The 20,674-nt window shown below is 35.9% G+C and overlaps 1 protein-coding gene across 1 annotated transcript in view; it reads right to left on the bottom strand.

Annotated features, from left to right (window-relative positions):
* Positions 1-20,674, bottom strand: part of LOC128856666 (maternal protein pumilio) — a 212,762-nt gene that overhangs the window by 7,706 nt on the left and 184,382 nt on the right. The window contains exons 6-7 of the mRNA XM_054092012.1: positions 1,745-2,992; positions 1,497-1,665 (exon numbers count right to left, since the gene is read on the bottom strand). Of these exons, the coding sequence (XP_053947987.1) occupies positions 1,497-1,665; positions 1,745-2,992 (1,417 nt within the window). The remainder of the gene's footprint in view (positions 1-1,496; positions 1,666-1,744; positions 2,993-20,674) is intronic.

The following is a 20,674-nucleotide window of genomic DNA, read 5'->3' as shown; positions in this document are numbered from 1 at the left end:
TTTGCTCCAGTTAGCATCATCCCATCATTCTAAGAATTCTGATATACATATAATACATATATATATATATATAGGCCCAAGTATGTATAAGTATATCTCAATTCCTTTGTGCTGTTACATACAACCCTTATGTGAATTTATTCCATTATGTGAATAAAATTGTAACACTCTTGGGCTCGAGTATAAAAAACAAATTATCGAAAATGTCCATTCTAATGTTTAACCTCTTGGCTTATGAATCGAGCGACGATTGTATGTGTCACTTTCGATGAAAGCTTTTCTCGTGACTAAAAACAATCTCAGATATGATATGAGGTTCTCACTTTTGGCCAGAACAAGATTTCACGTGTCTGGTACGGGATTCTCATTCTAGGCACGGAAGTAAGATCATGCCTCCAACACGTTGTTTTAAGGCCAAGGGTCAAAGATAATTTTTTCCAAATGAGACACTGTTCATTTATACAGTGTGAAATAAATGTAAAGCTAAGAATTTTTTTAGATTGACAATCTTCCAGCAAACGAGCGCACAATAAAAAAAAATTTATTTATGACGATTTACTAAAATATTCCTTAATATAACTCGTAAGCGAGTTTATGTAAGACATTGATTTAAATTAAAAATTGTTATAATTACTGTAAGCGGCCATATCATTTTGTAAGCCACTATGGATATATGAAGGTGAAGTTCCAGAGCTTCCGATAAGCTGAGTGCTTACAAAATATTTAAGCCTTTCATGTATGTAGGCGATTATGTTTTAAAATTGATCAATAAAATGCAAAAGGCGGATTTTAGCTATATTGCTTACATAGTCTAGTAAATACTACAGTTAGTAAATGCGAAGGACAGATTTATAATAACTAAAAATTTTAAGAGGCGCTTTAATATTTTTTTGTAAGAACTAAAAACTTTAACTTTATAAGCTCTTCTAAAAAAAAGAATAAAATAGAGTATACAGTGAAACTTTTAATTATCACGACTTTCAAATCCCAAATATCCGAGTAAACATTTTTGAGGGTAATTTTTTTAAATAATTAAATAAAAACAAAATTCTAAGAACTAAAACGATTTAACTTAATAAACTCTTCTAAAAAAAGGAATAAAATAGAGTATAAGACTTAAAACTTTTTTAGGGCACATTTTTTAAATAATTAAATAATTAAAAAAAAATATTTTGAGAACTAAAAAGATTTAACTTTACAAACTCTTCTGAAAAAAGAAATATAAGAGTGAAAATTCTTATAAGCACGGCTTCGTAAAATTTTCTTAGGTTAAGTTTTTCAAATTAATTTTTCTAAGAAGTAAAAACATTTAACTTTATAAACCCTTCTAAAAACCCAAACGAAAATAAAATAGAGTATAATAGTGAAAATTCTAATTAAAAAATCTCTTGGTGTAAATTTTTTAATTAAAAAAAATTTTAGCACAAAAAAAATTACTTATTTTTTTAAATCACCCTTTTTAAAAAAAATAAATAAAATAAGCAAAAATTAATTACTTGTCATTGAAGGTGCACACTTCATCGATGAGTGCTGTGCGTTCGCCGCGTGTGGCATGTGTGACGCATTTCTCCACCACATTCGAAGCGAATTTATGCTGCGACAATACCAGAACCTTGCCACGCACGCTGGCGATGAGTATCGATTTGTCTTCGGGCTTGCCATGCTCTGCGCGAGAAAATAATTTCGTCATTAATACATATTTTTTATAATTTTCAGACAATTGAGATTTTTGCGCCACACTCACCCAACACATGTTGTATGACGTAGTTGCCGTACTGATCCTGTATCAGCTGCTCGGTATGTTCGTGCAATTCATCCAGTATTGGCTGTGTTTGCTCAGCGGTGCAGTGCTCCAATATGCGTTGTATGACCCGGCAGCCATATGGGTGTGTGCTTAGCGTATATACTTGACCCTTGAAGGCATTGATCACGAACTGCAGCGCCGATGGATCCACGCGTTCGATGCACTTTTGCACCACATGATTGCCATTCTGGTCCTTTACACATTTCAATATGTTACCATCCAATTCACGCACGATTTCCTGTTGCTGCTCTGATGAAATACTCTCCAACGCCTTTTGTATGACACGACAACCGTACATTTGCAATGCCAATTGCAGCACATGACCCTTCACCTGCATGCCCAGTGTGTTCTTCTGCTCGGGTGTGCCGAACTCAAAGAATTTCTGTATGACGTAGTTGCCAAACACGTCGGTCATCAAGCTAAAGGCTGAACCCAAAATCTCGTTAAAAACCATTTGCTTTTCGGCAGCAGTGGCGCGTTCCAATTTCTGCTGTATGAAGCGTGAGCCGTGCTGATCCTGCGAAAATTCCACAATATGATTGGCCAAATCGCGTAACTGCAAATTGGGGTAGCGCTGATTGCGGAAGTCCTCTAGAAGGCGTGAACGTCCCGGTTGTGTTGCGCCAGCCGCGGCCGCGGCAGCAGCAGCAGCAGCAGCTGCGGATGCATTCAATCCAGCGGCAGTGGCTGCGGCATGACGTGTTGAGGCAGCGGCGGCAGCAGCAGCTGCAGCAGCGGCTGCATTGCCCGGAATAGCCAGTTTCGAGAACAGCGAACTACTTGAACCGAACATGTTGTTAGCAGCGGCAGCAGCAGCAGCTGCCTGTGCCGCTTGTGCTGCAGCCGCAGCGGGCGGTAGACCAACAGCGCCGACAGCCATTTGTTGACGATATTTGGTTTCAGCGCCTGGTGCACGATTAGAGACGAGACACGATTGTGGCGGCGGGGTGATGGCTGTGCCAATCGGACTAGCCGAGGCAGTGGCGCCTAGTGCACCATAGCTGCTAGTCACAGCACCGGGCCATTTGCCGCGCGCGGCAGCAGCAGCAGCGGCTGCGGCAGCTGCAGCAGCTTGCAGTGTAGAAGTGCTGCTATTATTGTAATCCACGGCCGAGGGGCTAAAGGCGGATGTGTTCCGATCGAACGAGTCGCGACGACCGGTTAGCGAATTGGTGTTCAAGGCGAGTCCTGCACGCGAGAGAGGGAGAGAAAGGAGAAAGAGAAGAAATGTTGAAATGTTATTCAAAATAAATGTAAAATTATAAAAGCGATTTCTATATTAGATTCTATATTTGAAAAGTGGAGCTATTTGGGGGATTTATTAAATTTGACAGTTATAAAAAGTAGTTAATTGCCATCCACTACCTGCTTTATTTACAGTCGTACTATAAAATATATTTACAATAGTAAAGCACCACCAGTTCACAATTATCCACGAATTTACTTATTTTACTTAATTTTATTGCTCAGTTTACGTCGTGCATTTAAGCACTTTGCCAGACATTTCACTTTGACGTCAATTATTTTGCCGCTTGCAGCTAAAACTTTGTAAGCATACGAAATAAAAGCACTTAACAGGCAATAAGAATACATGCAGCTATGCGCTCACAAATTCAGCACACTTTAAATTATGTAAGCACTAAAGATTTTGTAAGCACCCATTAAAATGGGAAGTACATTTGATTGTGCTTTTAGTAGGCGAATTGCTGACAAATGTTTAAAGAAGGCACAAATGGAAAACGATTTAATAAAATTTTCTTAAATATATGTGAATATATATTTAATTACACACACACACATGTACACATACATATATTTGTGAAACCGACGTTTCCTACTACAAATTCGGAACAAACGCTTTAATTATCAATTTCCTTACATACATATTTTACAGCAACTACAACTACAAAACAATTAGCTTATATACTGTAAGTGCCCGCAGAGAACCAATGGGCCGGAAAACCGGTAACAAATAATTTATTTATTTGCATGAATTTATTGTGAAATTCAGAGCGGATATTAAGAGCCGTAACGGATTTCTGAATTAATAAATAAATGCATTTATAGTACTTGGAGATTGTGAGACCATTCATGCACACACACACATGCAAATGTAAGCGCTTACGCATAAGTAGGTATTTATTTGCGATGGTCAGTGAAGGGATTGTCATAGATGTATGTATGTATGTATGCATGTATGTATGTATGCATGTATGTTTGTATGCATGGACGTATGTATGTGAATGTCATAACGAGTGAAGTAGTTCATATAAAACATTATATACACACATATACAAACATACATATATACACAACTATGGCATTTTGATAAAACAACGTAAGTCAATTTAACGATTGGCATCTAATAGCGCTAAATATCTGAAATCTTGTCCAATATTTCAACTATTCAATAGTTCACGTCGAAAATGGTACATGACTTCCTGAACCGTCTCAACATGCTAGGGAACTTCAACACATTATTATTAAGTTGGGTTTCTGGCTACAAAGCATATGAGTGAAATCAAATTGCGATCCATCTAACTAGAAACGGGGCAAACATGTTCCTAATTAATCCTGAGCCTTTATGTGGACATAGATTGGGCCACATCAATGAATTTCTCAGGTGGTGGGAAGAGAAGAAGTTTGTTGAACACTGGTGAAATTCCAATGGTCAGCGACAAGCGAAACAATGCCTAACGCCGCATAAAGGAATTTCTAATATAATAAGCTACTTTTGCTCAGCAGAGCAGACTTAAGACTTCTAACTGGTTGCTTTACAGGCCACTGTAGCCTGAGATACCACTTAAACAAAAATGAGACCATCACCTGCCGATTCTGTGACAAGAACACTGAAAATTCAGAACACATATCCTTTGTAAATTTTCTGCTCTAGGCGGAAAAAGATACACCACCAAAAAGGATGCACCAGAAATGGGATATATCAGATAAAGGATACTCCACTGTGTTGGTATTGCCATGCCTCCATATAAATTATGGTACAATAAACCCAGAATGTCCTAAAATGTTTAAAAAGCCTTAAAATATAGGGTACCTCAGCAGGCTTTGCACAGTAGATCTCTTTTGGAAGGCAGTGCGCGCACAGTAATCTAATCATAATAATAATTTCACCTATTAAACTAGCCTGAATTTATTTGTTAGGAATTTATTTAAAAAAATTCTTTTTTATTTAATTTGGTTTGTTTTTATTTTTTAAATTTTTTTAATCCAGCACTTTTTTTCTTTTTTTATTTAATTTTTGATTTTATTAAAACTTTTTTTTATTTAATTTTTATTTTTATTTAACATTTTTTTTAATTCAATTTTTGTTTTTAATTTTTTTATTATTTTTTTAGTTTTTTTTTTTTAATTTGTTATGTTATTTGATTTTTTAGTTTTTTATTTATTATTTTTCTAATTTTTTTATTTTTTTAATTTTTTATTTTATTTAATTTTTTTATTTTTATTTTTTTTTAATGCTTTAATTTTTTATTTTATTTAATTTTTTAATTTTTTTTTATAAAAAGATAGTTCATACTAAATTAAAAACCGTATTTCAATCTTTAAACAAAATTTAATTAAACTCAAAAAATGCTCATCAGAATTTTGATTTTTTCCCAAAAAATTCTGGGAATGCAGTTTTGTAGCCATTTAAATTTTGGCGTAATAAAGCGCAAGTTTAAACAGGCTCGAAATTCAGTTTTTTTTCTGACAATTTTTTTGTTGACGGTGCTATGCATTTTCTTCCATGTAACGAATTATCGAAATTTCTTTTAAATGGTGCAAAATTAATCAGCCTACAAAAAATTTATAATTTTTGCAAATGGCGTCGTATGTCATTCACATTTGCGACTTGTGAAGTCGACAGTTGACAAAGAATGAAGCGCGTAAAGGTCAAAATAATCCATCACTCAAAATCATTTTTGTTTTTATTCAGTAAAAAAGTTATTTAACACTATTTCTACCAAAGGTGTCAAAAAAGGCACCTTTCACATTTTATCTTAATATTATTCTCTGACTGTTATTACATTCTCTCAATTCATGTTTTGACTTTTTATATAAAGACTTTTCAATTTATTTGACAGTACAATTTTCTTTCAGCTGATGCTAGATTTGAATATACTTACATACCTGGTATACCTATTTCTACCATGGGGTGTCTTTTTGACACCTTAATGATTTTATATTTTTAAAGCACCATTACAATTCTAATTTATTGAGAAATTTTCGTTATAATTCTAGGAAATCATGGCAATTTTCGTAATAACAATAGAAAATCAAGAAATTTTCGTTATAATTTTTGTAGAATTTTTGCAAAGTTTAAACTTTGCGTAAATTGTTTCTTGTTGTAGTATGAGTTATATTTTTCTAAAACAATAATTGAAATAAAAATATAAATAATTATTATAAATAGTTAATATGTAATGTAGATTCTATTTTGACCCTCACTGTAAATATACTATAAAGAGCGAAATAAAATAAGGAAACCAAAATAACGTTAACTCATATGCTGGCGTCACTTGATATAAGCCAGGACATGAATCGATATGTATAAGTAAATAAATTGATATGAATATTTTTACAAAGAAATGTTGGTGGGTGTGTGTGTGTGTGCATGACAGATGCCGGCATACAAAAACCACTTGTGTCAAAAACATATGTAAGCACTTATATATTAACTTATTGTACGAGTATTGTATGCCATTGTATTGTACTTAATAAAGACACATGGCCATGATCATTTGATGAAAGCGCTTGAATGCAGAAAGAGTTAGCAGAGAAAGAATTGCTGAGGAGTTGTGTACAAGGGCATGTTTAACAAGGACGTATTTAACAAATACAAAAAACAAAAAAGACACTGATTAAGAATTATTGTAAGCATGCAACTTGCTGATGCTGCTGAAGTTTTCTGAACTTTAAAAGTGTTTTATAAAAAAATCTTGTAAGCAATATTGTAATTCTGTAAGCAACGACTTGAGGATATCTAAAACCGATCTAGTGTGCCGAAATGACGAGTGCTTACAAAATTTGAATTTTTATAAAAATTGAAAAGCTAAAAATTTTGTAAGCTTATTTGTTGTTTAACGTAAAAAGGCATTTGTAAGTGAAATTTAAACGGGCTTACAAAATCAAATGCATATTTCAACATTAGCGGCATTGTTTAAGAAACTACCAGAAGATATATGAGTATATTAGATTTATAGGAGGTTTGCTCTTTGACGTCATGCTCTTTTGAGCCCATATATATTTGAGTAACTCTTTATTATATACCAATATTATATGCAGAAATAACTGTCAGCGGTATCTATGCTGGTATTTCATTAGAAGAAAATAGTTCTCATTATATTATATGATGCAACAGCAATACTTTGAGTTAGTAACACAGAATCCGGGGCTAATGTACAACTTCAATGCGTTCTAAATGATATTCTTGAGTGGACAAAAACATTACGAATTAATCTTATCGAATCGAAATCAGTGCATATAGATTTCTCTTATAACAAAATAAGATATCTTCCCTTGTATCCAAGTGGCGTACAAATACCGTATTATAACACGGCGGAATACTTAGGTGTGACTCTAGATGCAAAGCTTAAGTGAAACGGACGCATTAAGAAAAAAAGGAATAACTTGAAATCAAATATAAAAATCACTATTGGCTCATGGGGAAAAGGTCCCAGTTCTCAATATTCAAGTCCTGCTGTACAAGCAACTTCTGGCACCTATTTGGCACATATGGAATACAACTTTGGGATTGCTTAAGTTCCGGCAATGTAATGCAGATACAAAGATTTCAGAAAAAGTATTAAGGTGTAACATAAATGTTCCTTTATATATTCGCTATAATGACCTTGAACGCGATCTTGGTATCGACTTAGTCGTCGCCACAATACAAAAGTGTGCTAAGTCACACATGGATAGGCTTCAATAGCATATCAACAGCGAAGCTTCGGTATTGTCTGACCTAAGTAATTGGAAGACGAAGCTTAAACGAAAGAAGCCCCATAGTTCCCTGAAGTAAACAACATCTTTGCAATGCTGCAGGACATCCAAAACATTATTTGCATTAAACAAAACTCAAAGCTCGTTAATCATAATAAAACATATAAAATAATCAGGTCACTTAAATTTATAAGTATAAGCTTACAAATTGAATGCACATAAATAAATGTAAGCTTTACCGAGAGCATTTGAAACTATTTTCAAAATAGTGACGGCAATTAAATGCATAATTCGGCGCTTTTTGAATCTGATGGCGCTACTAAAACTTTGTTAGCCCACCAAGCGATTACAAGTAGAACGCAAGTGGGCCATAAAAGTTGCCTAAACTCACTAACTGTAATACAATTTTTGAGAGATTTGCCTAGTCCTCTTTTATGATTTTAAGAAACTGCATTCCACTTGTCTTGCAGACGAGTCCAGACTTTTAATACAATGTACTTAATAAACCCTAAAAAGGAGGAGTGAAAAAGCAACTTAATTGAGAGCTTCTATTTGCGTGAATACTCGCAATTCATTTTTTGCATTAAGTAGTAAGAAAGGAAAGATGATGGCGGTAATAGAGCAGAACTATAAAGGTGTATGTACGTACACATGCATATACTCGTATACGCAGTGATGCATTTTATGGTGCCAGCTAACAAAAAGACATAAAGTATACAAAGTATTAGCAAGGAAAGGAGTGACTGGCAAGGCAGGTAAGGATCTTCGTCGTATGTCATACACAAATGAATGCACACAATTTAAAAGAGAATTATTCATGCAATTTGCGATACGACCTGTACCCCGGCATGTATCGAACGAGCCTCGGGCTCCAACATCCACTTGAAGTGCAGTTAGACGACAAACGTGCCACTGAATGCAAAATAGCGAAAGAGCAGGGAAGGAAGCAAGGTTGGTATGCGCTCGAAAGTGTCGGCTGTGGCACAACAATTAAATCCAAGTACACAAAGATGGATATGCGTACGCATGTTTGTAGACAATTTGAGTGTGTGAGTGCAGTATGCACAACATAGGAGCAATGTAGAAGCAATCGGCAGGCAACAGGCTGCCATGAGGGAGCCAGGCATTCGGTACGAGTAATACGCACGTTCAGAGACTTAAATAGCCCAGCCACCGGGAGAACTCAGCTGCTTGCTGCTGCTGCTGCTATGGTAATTGTCACTGTCAATGCAACTGGATTTTCTTGTTGTTATTGCTGCAGATGTTGTATGACCTGTATTGTGTATGGCACGTGTTGGTTGCAGGCTGATAGGAATTGCAGTTGAAAACCAAAAGAAAAAACTAAAAAAAAATTGAAAGGAAAATTGCAAATGTGAAATAACCGAGTAGGCTGGGCATGGGGAAAGTGTAGATTTGCATACTAGAAAGCGAGTAAGGCAGGACTAAGGGATTTAAGCGTAACACACAAAACAGCACGCAGGTGCCATGCAACGCATTAACCACCAAATCCCACCCAGCCAAAGGTTGTGCGATAGTGCAGCAGCAAAGAGTGTTGCATACATATATTTATGGAGAAGAAATGGCAGATGTGGCAGTGAAAGTGGAAACACGCAACAACCAAAACAGGAGCAGCACCACCGCAACAGTAGTGGCATCTGCGGCAATTGCACTACAATGACAGTCGTATCAAATGCAGACAACCACAAATAAACTTGCATGCGCGCACATAAATGTGGCAAAGAATGACAGACGATGACAACGATAACGAAGGTGACTCAGGTAAATACTACGCATACGTAGAGTAGTCGAATACGTCTCTGTGCTGCCAACAAACCCTCCTGCACATTGTGAGCATCAGGAAAATTGTTGTAGTGAAAGTAGTGTGTGTGTGCTGCACTTGTCCTCAAAATGAATAAATAGCAAATGGTAGGTCCGCACTCGGTAACGAATGTGGTAGGGTAATCTTCGCCAATTCACATGTATTCCATACAATTGATGCGGCACACATTGAGGCATCTATTCCGTGTTCTATTCGACATGGATAAGAATATGAATACAACGTAAAGAATACAAGCCAGTTTAAATTGCAGACAGCATGCAAGCGTCACAAGAGTTGTGCAATGTAAATAGAGTGTTGCGCTCGGTAGGAGAGGATTGGAGAGTACATGGGAGAGCATGTTAAATGTAATGATTGCATGAATTATGCATATGCACAGGCAATATATAGCATATAATAATATTGAAAAAAAAGAAAGAAAAAACAGCGTACATCTTTAAGCAGACGGAGATTTTTGTAAGCCGTAAGATTTCTAAGCATTTCATGTGAAGCATTTTATAAATCAGCTTGAAATAATCAATTTTAAGTAGTGCTTACAAGTTTTCGGGCAGTTTCAGTATGGTAATTGTCATTAAATTTTATAAGCGCTATGTGTGAGTTTGAGTGTCTACAATAGAGATGCTGATCAAATGTGTGCTGACAAAATATATAAAACGCTTACAAGTATGGAAAGACATTAAAAATACACCAATATTTTTTTAACTATTGATTTTTTTTAATATTTATTTATGCTTAAGAAGTAAGTGAAGAAATTGAAAAAGTTGAGTGTGCAGCTAAAAATCTTTAAATAAATTAAAATAGTTAAACATTTTTAAGCATTCAAAGTTGACGAAAGCAAATATGCTGTTATCACAGAATATCAATTAAAGCGAAATATGGAAGTAGTGTTTACAACTTTAAATGCTTAGTTTATGGATTAAACATTTACAAGAAGTGTAGTTTTTTTTTTTTTGGCCAAACAGTTTGTTGGTATTTCACTAAATACATACAATATTTAATAAATAATCAAAATAAAAAGTAGATCATTTAACTTAAAGCTAATACATATAATGTAACGGAAATTATTTCCAAAAGCTATAAACGCCAACAATAATAAGGAAGCAAAAAATAACTTAAACTAATCTGGTAAACACTATCTCTCATTGAACTTAAAGTAAATAATAAAAAAAATATAAAAACTAAAAAAAAAATAAAGTTAAAAAATAAACAACAACAAAAAATTAATATGAAAAATAAAAAAAACTTAAAAAAAAAATTTAGTGTATAAAAAATTACATCTTGTGTTAGGTGCCACGTCACACATTTTTTACGACACCTAATACTTCCTGAGGTGCAATGTCGCACGAAAGTCTACTTTATTGGTGTTTCCCAACGCTACTGTCGTGCGATACTAATTTTTTATGATTTTAAAGCAGCTTATTTTTCCTAAAAAAAATTTGGTCTCATTCTCATAGAGCTAAGAAAATTTTTAAGTTTGCCTTTTCATCATAAAGAGTCACATCGTACCAAAAAGCGCCATTTTGATACCATTATGAGACCTCCAACAGGAAGACATCTACAGCCAGCCAGAGCTGTTGATCTAATGGAGAAGATTGATGCGATTTAGATTGGCGCACTGTCCCAGGCTATTGCAGAAAGGAGTACCTAGTGACCTTAATCATATAGTTGCTAAACTCGGACATTTTCAGAGAAAGTGCTCAACATTCTCCTTCTGTGAAAGGTCCCCACAGTGCCTGCAATAGGAGTTTAAAGGTGCGGTCGTCCAGTGACCGGTAAACACAGCTACAAGTTTGGAAATTGAATGTCGTGGAGTCCACAAGACTTTCTAAGCCCTCCGTATATTGTATTGGCAACAAATGGTTTTCTAAATGGCACATGACGAAATGGAGCTCCGTCTTTTCTGCGCTTTCCCGAGAAATAATTTGTGCAATTCCCTTTAACAACGGTTAGAGAAATGAGGGTGACTAGGTAGGAGATCTCTGAGACCAATTCAGTCCCTTTCCTGGCAAGCTTATCAGTAATTCCATTTCCCTCTATGTTCCTATGTTCTAGAACCCAGATCAGAGAAATGTTAACTGCACAGACAAGAGATTTGATCTCCTCCTTACTGGAATTCACTAGTTTGATTCTGCACAATGGCGTCGTCAGAGCCTTAATCGCGGCTTGACTATCGGAGAAAATGTTAATATCTCCCTCGCTCCCACGTTCCCTAAGCATTTTGCATGCCTGCATGACCACAAAGACTTCTGCCTGAAAAACAATAGCAGTATTTGGCAGTTTAAAGGAGATAGATAAATTGGCAGATTTAGAGAAAACCCCTGCTCCGACTCTCGATTCCATCTGGAAGCTGTCACTGAAGACAGAGGTGCAAGCTTCGGTGCAGATTTTTCCCTCGATCCAATTCTGCCTATTTGGCAAGATTGCTCTAGCACGACGCTCAAACTCCACTTTGCGGATGGCGAGATATGTCCGAAGTTCGGAGAAATACGGTGTTAACTGCCCTAAAATGCTACCATGTCCCTGGAGAGATTGCCTCCAGAGACCAACCTCCTTTAACCTGATTGAACTTTCAGCTGCGATGGAAATAACGTAAAAATCGATGGGAAGTAAGTGCAAACGACATTAAGGGCAGAACTGGGGCAAGTTTTAAATGCTCCGGTGATGCCAATACAAGCAGTAGTTTGCTTGGCACTCAATGTGTTAATGGTACGGAATAAATTTGCGCAATTTTTTATTTACCCCTTCGTATTTCTGCTAGTAAAAGTAACTTACCCAACTTAAACAATTTACATTCCACATACTATGAAACACAAATTCTCAACACAACTCTGAAGTGGCCATACCCACGACTAAAGCCAACTCACAAAAGCCAACTAACTGATAATGTTGTTGCCAAAGTTTAAAAGTGTCATTAGCTTTATGGCACCTACTAGTTGTAATGACATGTGAAATTCCCGTTTAATGTGCAACAGCAACAATAAACTGCACAAATCGAGGTATAACAACTTAGCTTCAACGAAAACGTGCTTAGCCCCAGCAAAATTAAGGCACTTAAATCGAAAGATATTTCTGCAATGGGAGGCAAGCAAACAGAGTGATTTTGAAATATTCAAACACTAACACACATACACACACAAATAGCCACACACAGAATCAAAGTGTTTGCATTGAATGTCTGCGTGTATGAGATAATGTTAAAAATGCTGCTGCAATGACAGTCACTTCAAGGTTATGCCGTTCACTGCTGTTAGGCAGTGCAGGCTTCAAAATGTCGGCTCTGCTTTTATACGTTCATTTGTACTGTATGCCTACCATAGCGAAGCTACAAAACAAACTCAAAATGATTGTGTGGGTGGTAAATACCAGAGCGTGCTGCGCCAATTCAGCTATGCCACCACATTCAGCAAACTGTGTTGCGTTGTAGTCGCATAGCTAAGCAACAGAAAATGACTAGTTGCCAAAAGGAATGCAAATGTTGACATAGCAGAGATGCAGGGCAAGAGATGCAGAGCAAAAACGACATATGCACCTTTGCAGAGGTGTTGCAACAGGATGCAACCAAACACTCGCACGCACACAAGCAAAAACAAAACACCCTCCGAGACACCAAGTAATAATCCCATGTCAAAAAAGGCACTTTACACCCCAGTTCAGTTGAAAACGTGACTACACGTGTAAGTAGACGAAAACAATCGCATACGTATGTATTTGTGTTATTGCTATTGTTCTTATTAAATGTATATAGACTGATTGCGTTGTGCAACACACTCATTTGCCCAGCATTGTCGTTTGTATATGTTTGCTGCCAATACATTTTAAAATGATATTATTTATGCACATCTAAAGGTGGTATTGTTACATTGTCATTGTTGTTGTTGCTATTTTTGTAACAAGCAGCAATTACAAACGTTAATATGCTTCGTCAGACATGGGTTTCCAACATGCATAGCTTATTGTCAACCAGGTGCAGAGAGCATAGAGCATCGGGGCAGAGGTAGATAAGTGCATACATAGAAAATCGATGCAATATTGGAATGTTACGTATACGCCGTGCATGCCCTGCCATTCACTTGTCTGGGTATACCACAGGTACATATTACATACCTATTATATAAGCGTATACGAATATGCAGGTGACCTCACGCACTGCAGCAACAACTCGATTTAAATAATTGCTGCATGTGGCACATAGCAGCTGGCGACACAACAAACTAGATGCAACTGCAACAGCAACAAAAATAATTGCACTACAAAAGGGCAACATTTGACACAATGGTAAATGTGCAAAAGCCCATAATTGATGGGCCTTTTGTGTTAAATGCCCTTGCACTACTGCCTTGTGCATTCTGCAGGATGTTAATTTACAGCGGCTGCTAGCAGATTGTATCTTGCGCAAATCCATTGTACATATTTTCTGTTTTCTATTCTCTATTCTCTATTATATTGATTGACTTTTTGTGTGTGTTGATTGTTCTTTCTTTTGTACTTTAATTGGTAAGAATAGTAAGTTTATTTAAAGCAAAACTATTAACTATTGGCGTAGCTTAGTTTCTATTTAATTTAACACTCAAGAAATTCAAAAAAGAATGTTCATCAAATATTTACAAGGGACTGATTTAGAGAGACTGAGCTCGTGAGTTCATTAGCTACTTAGTGCTAATACTAAGAAGAATACTAATACGAGTATTAGTCCTGATATACCTAAAGGGGCATATTTTTCAAACCTGTTTTTTTATTGTTTTTTAATACTGCGTTAATATTCAAACTTGCTAACCAATTTGTGGATGTGTTATAAGGCATAAGACTTTTGGATCATAAGAAGTTGTGATGTGAGCCACTTTTATAATTCAATTATAAAGTTATTATTATTAATAGGACTATGAATAAGTTCGTGCGGTTTTAGAACAGATGGCGTAACTTGATTATTATTCCATCGATCCACATTTCCAAACATTCATTGGAGAGCTACTGTCGTAAGGCACAAACGTCAGTATAAGTTTTTTATTTGAAGCGTAAACAACAATATTTTTACCACACTTGAAAATGTCGAATTTCGTGCCAAATAATGTGTTTTTGCGGGGAATTCTTCTTCATTATTTTAATATGAAGAAAAAAGCAGCCGAAAGTCATCGTATCTTGGTGGAAGTTTATGGTGAGCATGCTCTATCTGAGCGAACGTGCCAGAAGTGGTTTGCACGCTTTAAAAGTGGTGATTTTGGCTTGGAAGACGAAGAACGCGAGGGTGCGCCGCCAAAGTTCATGGATACCGAATTGGAGGAATTGCTCGATCAAGATCCGGCTCAAACGCAAGAAGAGGTTGCAAAAACTTTGGGAGTTGATCAATCAACCATTTCCAAACGTTTAAAAGCCATGGGAATGATCCGAAAGGTAGGCCATTGGGTGCCGTATGAATTGAAGCCAAGAGACGTTGAACGCCGTTTTATGGCATGCGAACAACTGCTTCAACGGCACAAAAGAAAGGGTTTTTTGCATCGAATTGTGACTGGCGATGAAAAGTGGGTCCATTACGACAATCCAAAACGTCGGGCAACGTATGGATACCCTGGCCATGCTTCAACATCGACGTCGGCGCAGAATATTCATGGCCTGAAGGTTATGCTGTGTATCTGGTGGGACCAGCTGGGTGTTGTGTATTATGAGCTACTGAAACCAAATGAAACGATTACGGGGGATGTCTACCGACGACAATTGATGCGTTTGAGCCGAGCACTGCGAGAAAAACGGCCGCAATACGCCGATAGACACGACAAAGTTATTTTGCAACATGACAATGCTCGGCCACATGTTGCACAAGTGATCAAAACATACTTAGAAACGCTCAAATGGGATGTCCTACCCCACCCGCCGTATAGTCCAGACCTTGCGCCATCCGATTACTATCTCTTCCGATCGATGCAACATGGCCTGGCTGACCAGCACTTCCGTAATTACGATGAAGTCAAAAAATGGATCGATTCGTGGATTGCGGCAAAACCGACCGAATTTTTCACAAAGGGAATCCGTGAATTGCCAGAAAGATGGGAAAAAGTAGTAGTAAGCGATGGACAATATTTTGAATATTAAATTTGTAACCATTTTACGTCAATAAAGTTTCAAATTTCGAAAAAAAACCGCACGAACTTATTCATAGTCCTATTAACTCCCTTACAAAAGGTCCCATTTAAGAAGGGCGAAGGAAGAGGAAAAATTAAATACCTTTTTGGTAAAAATTACTTTCATAGAAGAAATGGATTTATCATAAATTTAGTTGACTAAAAACAAACTTTGAATATACTCATGTCTTATTTTACTATGCTTTGTACACATAAGTTTGGCGTCTTGTCCGCCAAGTCATGATATTCTTATATTCTAAGTACTCTTATATTCCTAATCGTACTTATTTAAATTAATTTAAATTATTACATCGGCGGTGGCCGCCACAGCCTAATGGGTTGATGCTTGACTACCATTCGAAAGTGCACGGATTCGAAGCCCCGGGTACAAAATACCAAATGATAGAAAATATTGTTAGCGATCGCCCCTCGACAGACAATGGTAAACCTCCGAGTGTATTTCTGCCATAAAAAACCACATTTCGTTCGGAAAGTGTGAATAATTACATATTACAAAATGAACTCTTGTTAGTAAGTTATATATTTTTAAAACAATCTAGTGAGTACTTCCGCAACCTATGTACATTTGAAAGGCATCGGGCTCAGATTGTCAAAATGTCCATCTTTCACGCTCATTGCCCCATCTATGAAATCCCGATTTAAGCGGTATGTCCAGATGTACTCCATATCATGGTCTCTATTGGTTCTGAATGTACCGAGCAAGTTCTTGCTCATAAGCACATCCTTCTGAAAGTGAATTGTTTTTCCTACATATTTTACTTTTCCTCCACTTTTACTCTAAATTTATAGAGTTACCAACTCAGTGTCTTGCTAAGGGAGAGAAGAAACGAGAAAGCTGCTTACTGAGCAAACCTTTTATTATTGAATTATGGCCACTTTGGTCCCTCTAACAGACTTTAATCGAATGGAAGGCCTTAACGACATAGGCGCTTAATCAAGAAGTTAAAGGCAGCTCTAGAAATTTGCAGCGGAATAATGACCCCTCCTCACTTGTTCCTGCATATGCCTCAAATCTTATATCCTGCCCTTAAGTGCAATGGGCAATCTAGCCTGAATGCTTGGACAAAATTTCCGCTCATGCAAAATATCATTCCATTTTATTCCATTTCATTTCACTTCGAACTTGTCAAGGTTGCATTCGTCACTCTATTATTATTTTCAAAAAAATAATAAATCTATATGCACACGCAAATGAATTCTAGTGTTTGCACTCAGGTGCTTGCGTCTAACCAACCGCTGCATGTATGGACGAGTGGGTGGCTGATCGCACGTGAGGCCACCAATCCAATTATAAGTCAAATATTGGCATGCACAGCAGATTGATTTATTCCGCTTGGATATCAAATGTACTATAACGATTTTTTTCAGCCATGATTTTCAAATAGCAAAATATACTTCTTTTTTTATTTTATATAGTAATAATACTTTTTTTTTTTACATTGCGAATATCTAACTAACACATGGAAAACAGATATAAAATACTTATAAATCGTGCACTTATGTGGGTGTTGTAAATACATACATACATACATACATTCATATGCCTATCACATTTTTCACAAAATACTCGTGATTGAGGGAATATTTTTTAATTTCAATTTTCGCTTCTTTTCAATTAACGACCCTATGGATTTATTTACAAACAAACATATCATTCAGGTATGTTATTTTCCTATACATGCATACATACATGAATATATATGACAAACATACATACATACAGATAGCACAGACCACAGAAGCGTGATATACATATTTCCAGATATATACAGCACTGGTGTACGTAACTACAGCCACGCTTTTGCCCTGTTAAGCTTATTATTTGCATTAAGACTGCACTGCCATCGTGCCGGTTTCTCTTTGCACGCGTGTAAATACGCACGAGTGTGTCTGCAACCTGAGCACAACAACGCAGCTTTAGTTTCATGTACGGATTGTGCAGAAGATCCTTTTACACATTTTCAGCGCAATTTTTGCTTACATCACCAACATGCGGCCGTGCGAGTGTGTGTGTGTGGATGTATCGTTTCACCGCTGACTAAGTGGCGAAAATTTGCTGACTGCAACAACAATCAAATGATTGACTCCAGCTGGGCATTTTTATTTATATTATATTTTTTTTGCCTACATAGATAGATAGCTGTTGCATGAACTGCACTACATACATACATACCCAAATACAAAGGTTGTATACCAGCTCCTTAGCTCCTTTGCTAACTACCTCATTATAGCGTATTGATTAACGAGCTCAACTTGTGCATTGGCTTCATGCAATGCATTTTGAAAAATATCTTTTATTTTTTAATATAAGAGAGTCGTTTGGTAAGTCCTTAGACTGTTCGCGAATGGGACTTTGTATTTTAATTATTTATTTATTTATTTTTACTAAATTTAGAAATACGTGATTTCTTGGAGACCACAACTTAGCTACTTAACGATAGTAGTTCATAGTTCATACTTATCGAAATAATTCATTTAGTGACAATTTGAAAGTTTACTTAGAAGATGAAAAATCAAAAGCCAAAGAATTTGAAATTTTAGCAAACTCTTTCATTGCGCTATTTATCGGAGCATAAGAACCCTAAACCGCTCCAGAGAGAGTAAATCATTTCTCCGGATGTTTTTTTGTGGAATGTAAAAATAAATGCGCTCTAAAAGAAAAGGGCAGTGAACTGTTGTTTATGCCGTTGTTGTGCTTGGTGCAGTAGTCTATTATCTGAATAGGCAGGGCGGGCAGGCATTTTAGAAGATGTTGGTGAGTGATATTTGTGAGTCCTAGTCGGAGTCGGAGATTTTTGTCTGCTACCGTGTAGCTCCTGTTGGAATTGCTTTTAGTCGTTCTGGATTTATGAATTTGTAGCTGTGTTGGTATGTAATCCATTTCTCCTTTAAATAAATAAAAAATAAATAATTGGCACGTACACTTCTGTTAGGTGTTTGGCCGAGCTCCTCCTCCTATTTGTGGTGTGCGTCTTGATGTTGTTCCACAAATGGAGGGACCTACAGTTTCAAGCCGACTCCGAACGGCAGATATTTTTATGAGGAGCTTTTTCATGGCAGAAATACACTCGGAGGTTTGCCATTGCCTGCCGAGGGGCGACCGCTATTAGAAAAATGTTTTTATTAATTTTGTTTTCACCGAGATTCGAACCAACGATCTCTCTGTGAGTTCCGAATGGTAACCACGCACCAACCCATTCGGCTACGGCGGCCGATATTAACGAAGGATTCGAAACAGAATGTGGGCATATTGCTGACATTTTTACAGCTTTATCGCCGTTTTCGTTGCTAAGAATTCAGGGGCACACATATGTAACTTTTCGAAATATGACCAAATATACAGCGAAAAAATGTCGATCTAGCCGTTCTAAAAAACATTGCTATCGACGATGCGACAGATTTATGCGCATACAAGCGGCCGTACGTATTTGCACTGATTTTTCACTGGTTCTCTATAGGTACTTATTTGAATATAACTAGAAAAGTTTGTGGAATTCAAGTATAAAAGTTGAAGGGATTATTGAGCATAGACTTAGCTATTAATTACAGAAAAATTAAAACTAAACAAAATTTCTAAAGTATAAAAATTAAAAAAAAATCCAAAATTAAAGAAATGTTTCGTCAAATATTTTTTTTTCTCCAATGTTTCTTTCCTGAAAAAAATGTTCAAAAAAATATAATTTTTCACTCAAGTACATATGTCAGTATAATTCGAAAAGTTAGAGCAAACCAATTATTCAAGTTCAACGGTTTACTGAGCATAGACAAAGTTATTATTAAAAAAACATTATGGCGGTGTTTTTAAAAAATTAAACAAAACGCATTTTTCTCCAAAATTTTTTCTCCAACAATCAAGAAAAAAATATAATGTCTTTCTGAAATATTTTTTTTTTTAAGTATGTCAGTATATTTCGAAAAGTTACTAGAATCCACTTATGAAAGTATAAAAACAAATCATTTAAAGCGGTGTTTTTCAAAAATTAAAAAAAAAATCCTAAAAAAGTTGCTTCTACAAACTGGTTTTTCTCCAAAAATTTTCAAAACATTTTTTGTTACATTTTTGTTTTTTTTTTCATTATGTATATTTATTCCGGCCAAACACCTAACAGAAGTGTACGCGCCAATTATTTATTTTTTTTTATTTTTATATTTATTCCAAAAACATTAAAAGCAAAAAAAAATATTAAAAAAACCTATACCATAATTTTCCAAACCTTAAAATTATAACTTGTTTTCCGTTAACATTAAAACACACCGAAGGTATTTCACTTCAAAACAAAACTATACCGAAATTTTCCAAATCTTAAGATTATATATTAATTTTTTTCCGCTAATATTAAAAAAACTGAAGGTTTTTCACTTGAAAAAGCCTATACGATAATTTACCAAATTTCAATATTATAATTTTTTTTCCGTTAATATAAAAAACTGAAGGTATTTCACTTAAAAAAAAAACCCCATAAAAATCATAAAATTATACATTTTTCTTCCCCTAATATACCTTTAAAAAACCGAAAGTATTTTACTTCAAAAAAAGCTACACCATATTTTTCTAAATCTTAAAATTATATTTTTTGTCGGTTTCTAATTCTAGTTATACTCCAACCCACAATAAACCACCTTTTAGAAGAATTGACGAGAATAGCGAAAATATTTGGAGTTTTTGAAATGGAATCCCTTAGAAGTGCTCTCATCCATGTGGGTGAATTATCTTCTCTATTGAACCGGAACGATCTATGTGCGGTACTTTTCACGATATTAGGACCCCAACACCAGCTAGCGAGTTCAGTTCTTGAAAAAGCATTTACTTGCACCAAATAATTATATTCTCATATCTTCTGAGAATGCATCAAATCAGATGACAACCGTCTAGCAGGTAATATTTCTGTGGGCAATAATATGCAGCCTTTAAAAATGCTCTAAGTATTTGACCCAACAATCGTCAAAGTCGCGTAAAGT

The sequence above is a fragment of the Anastrepha ludens genome, chromosome 2 (assembly GCF_028408465.1).
Source record: "Anastrepha ludens isolate Willacy chromosome 2, idAnaLude1.1, whole genome shotgun sequence".
NCBI lineage: Eukaryota > Metazoa > Arthropoda > Insecta > Diptera > Tephritidae > Anastrepha > Anastrepha ludens.
The sequence above is the reverse complement of the archived record's forward strand: the minus strand, read 5'-3'. Positions and strand labels throughout refer to the sequence as shown.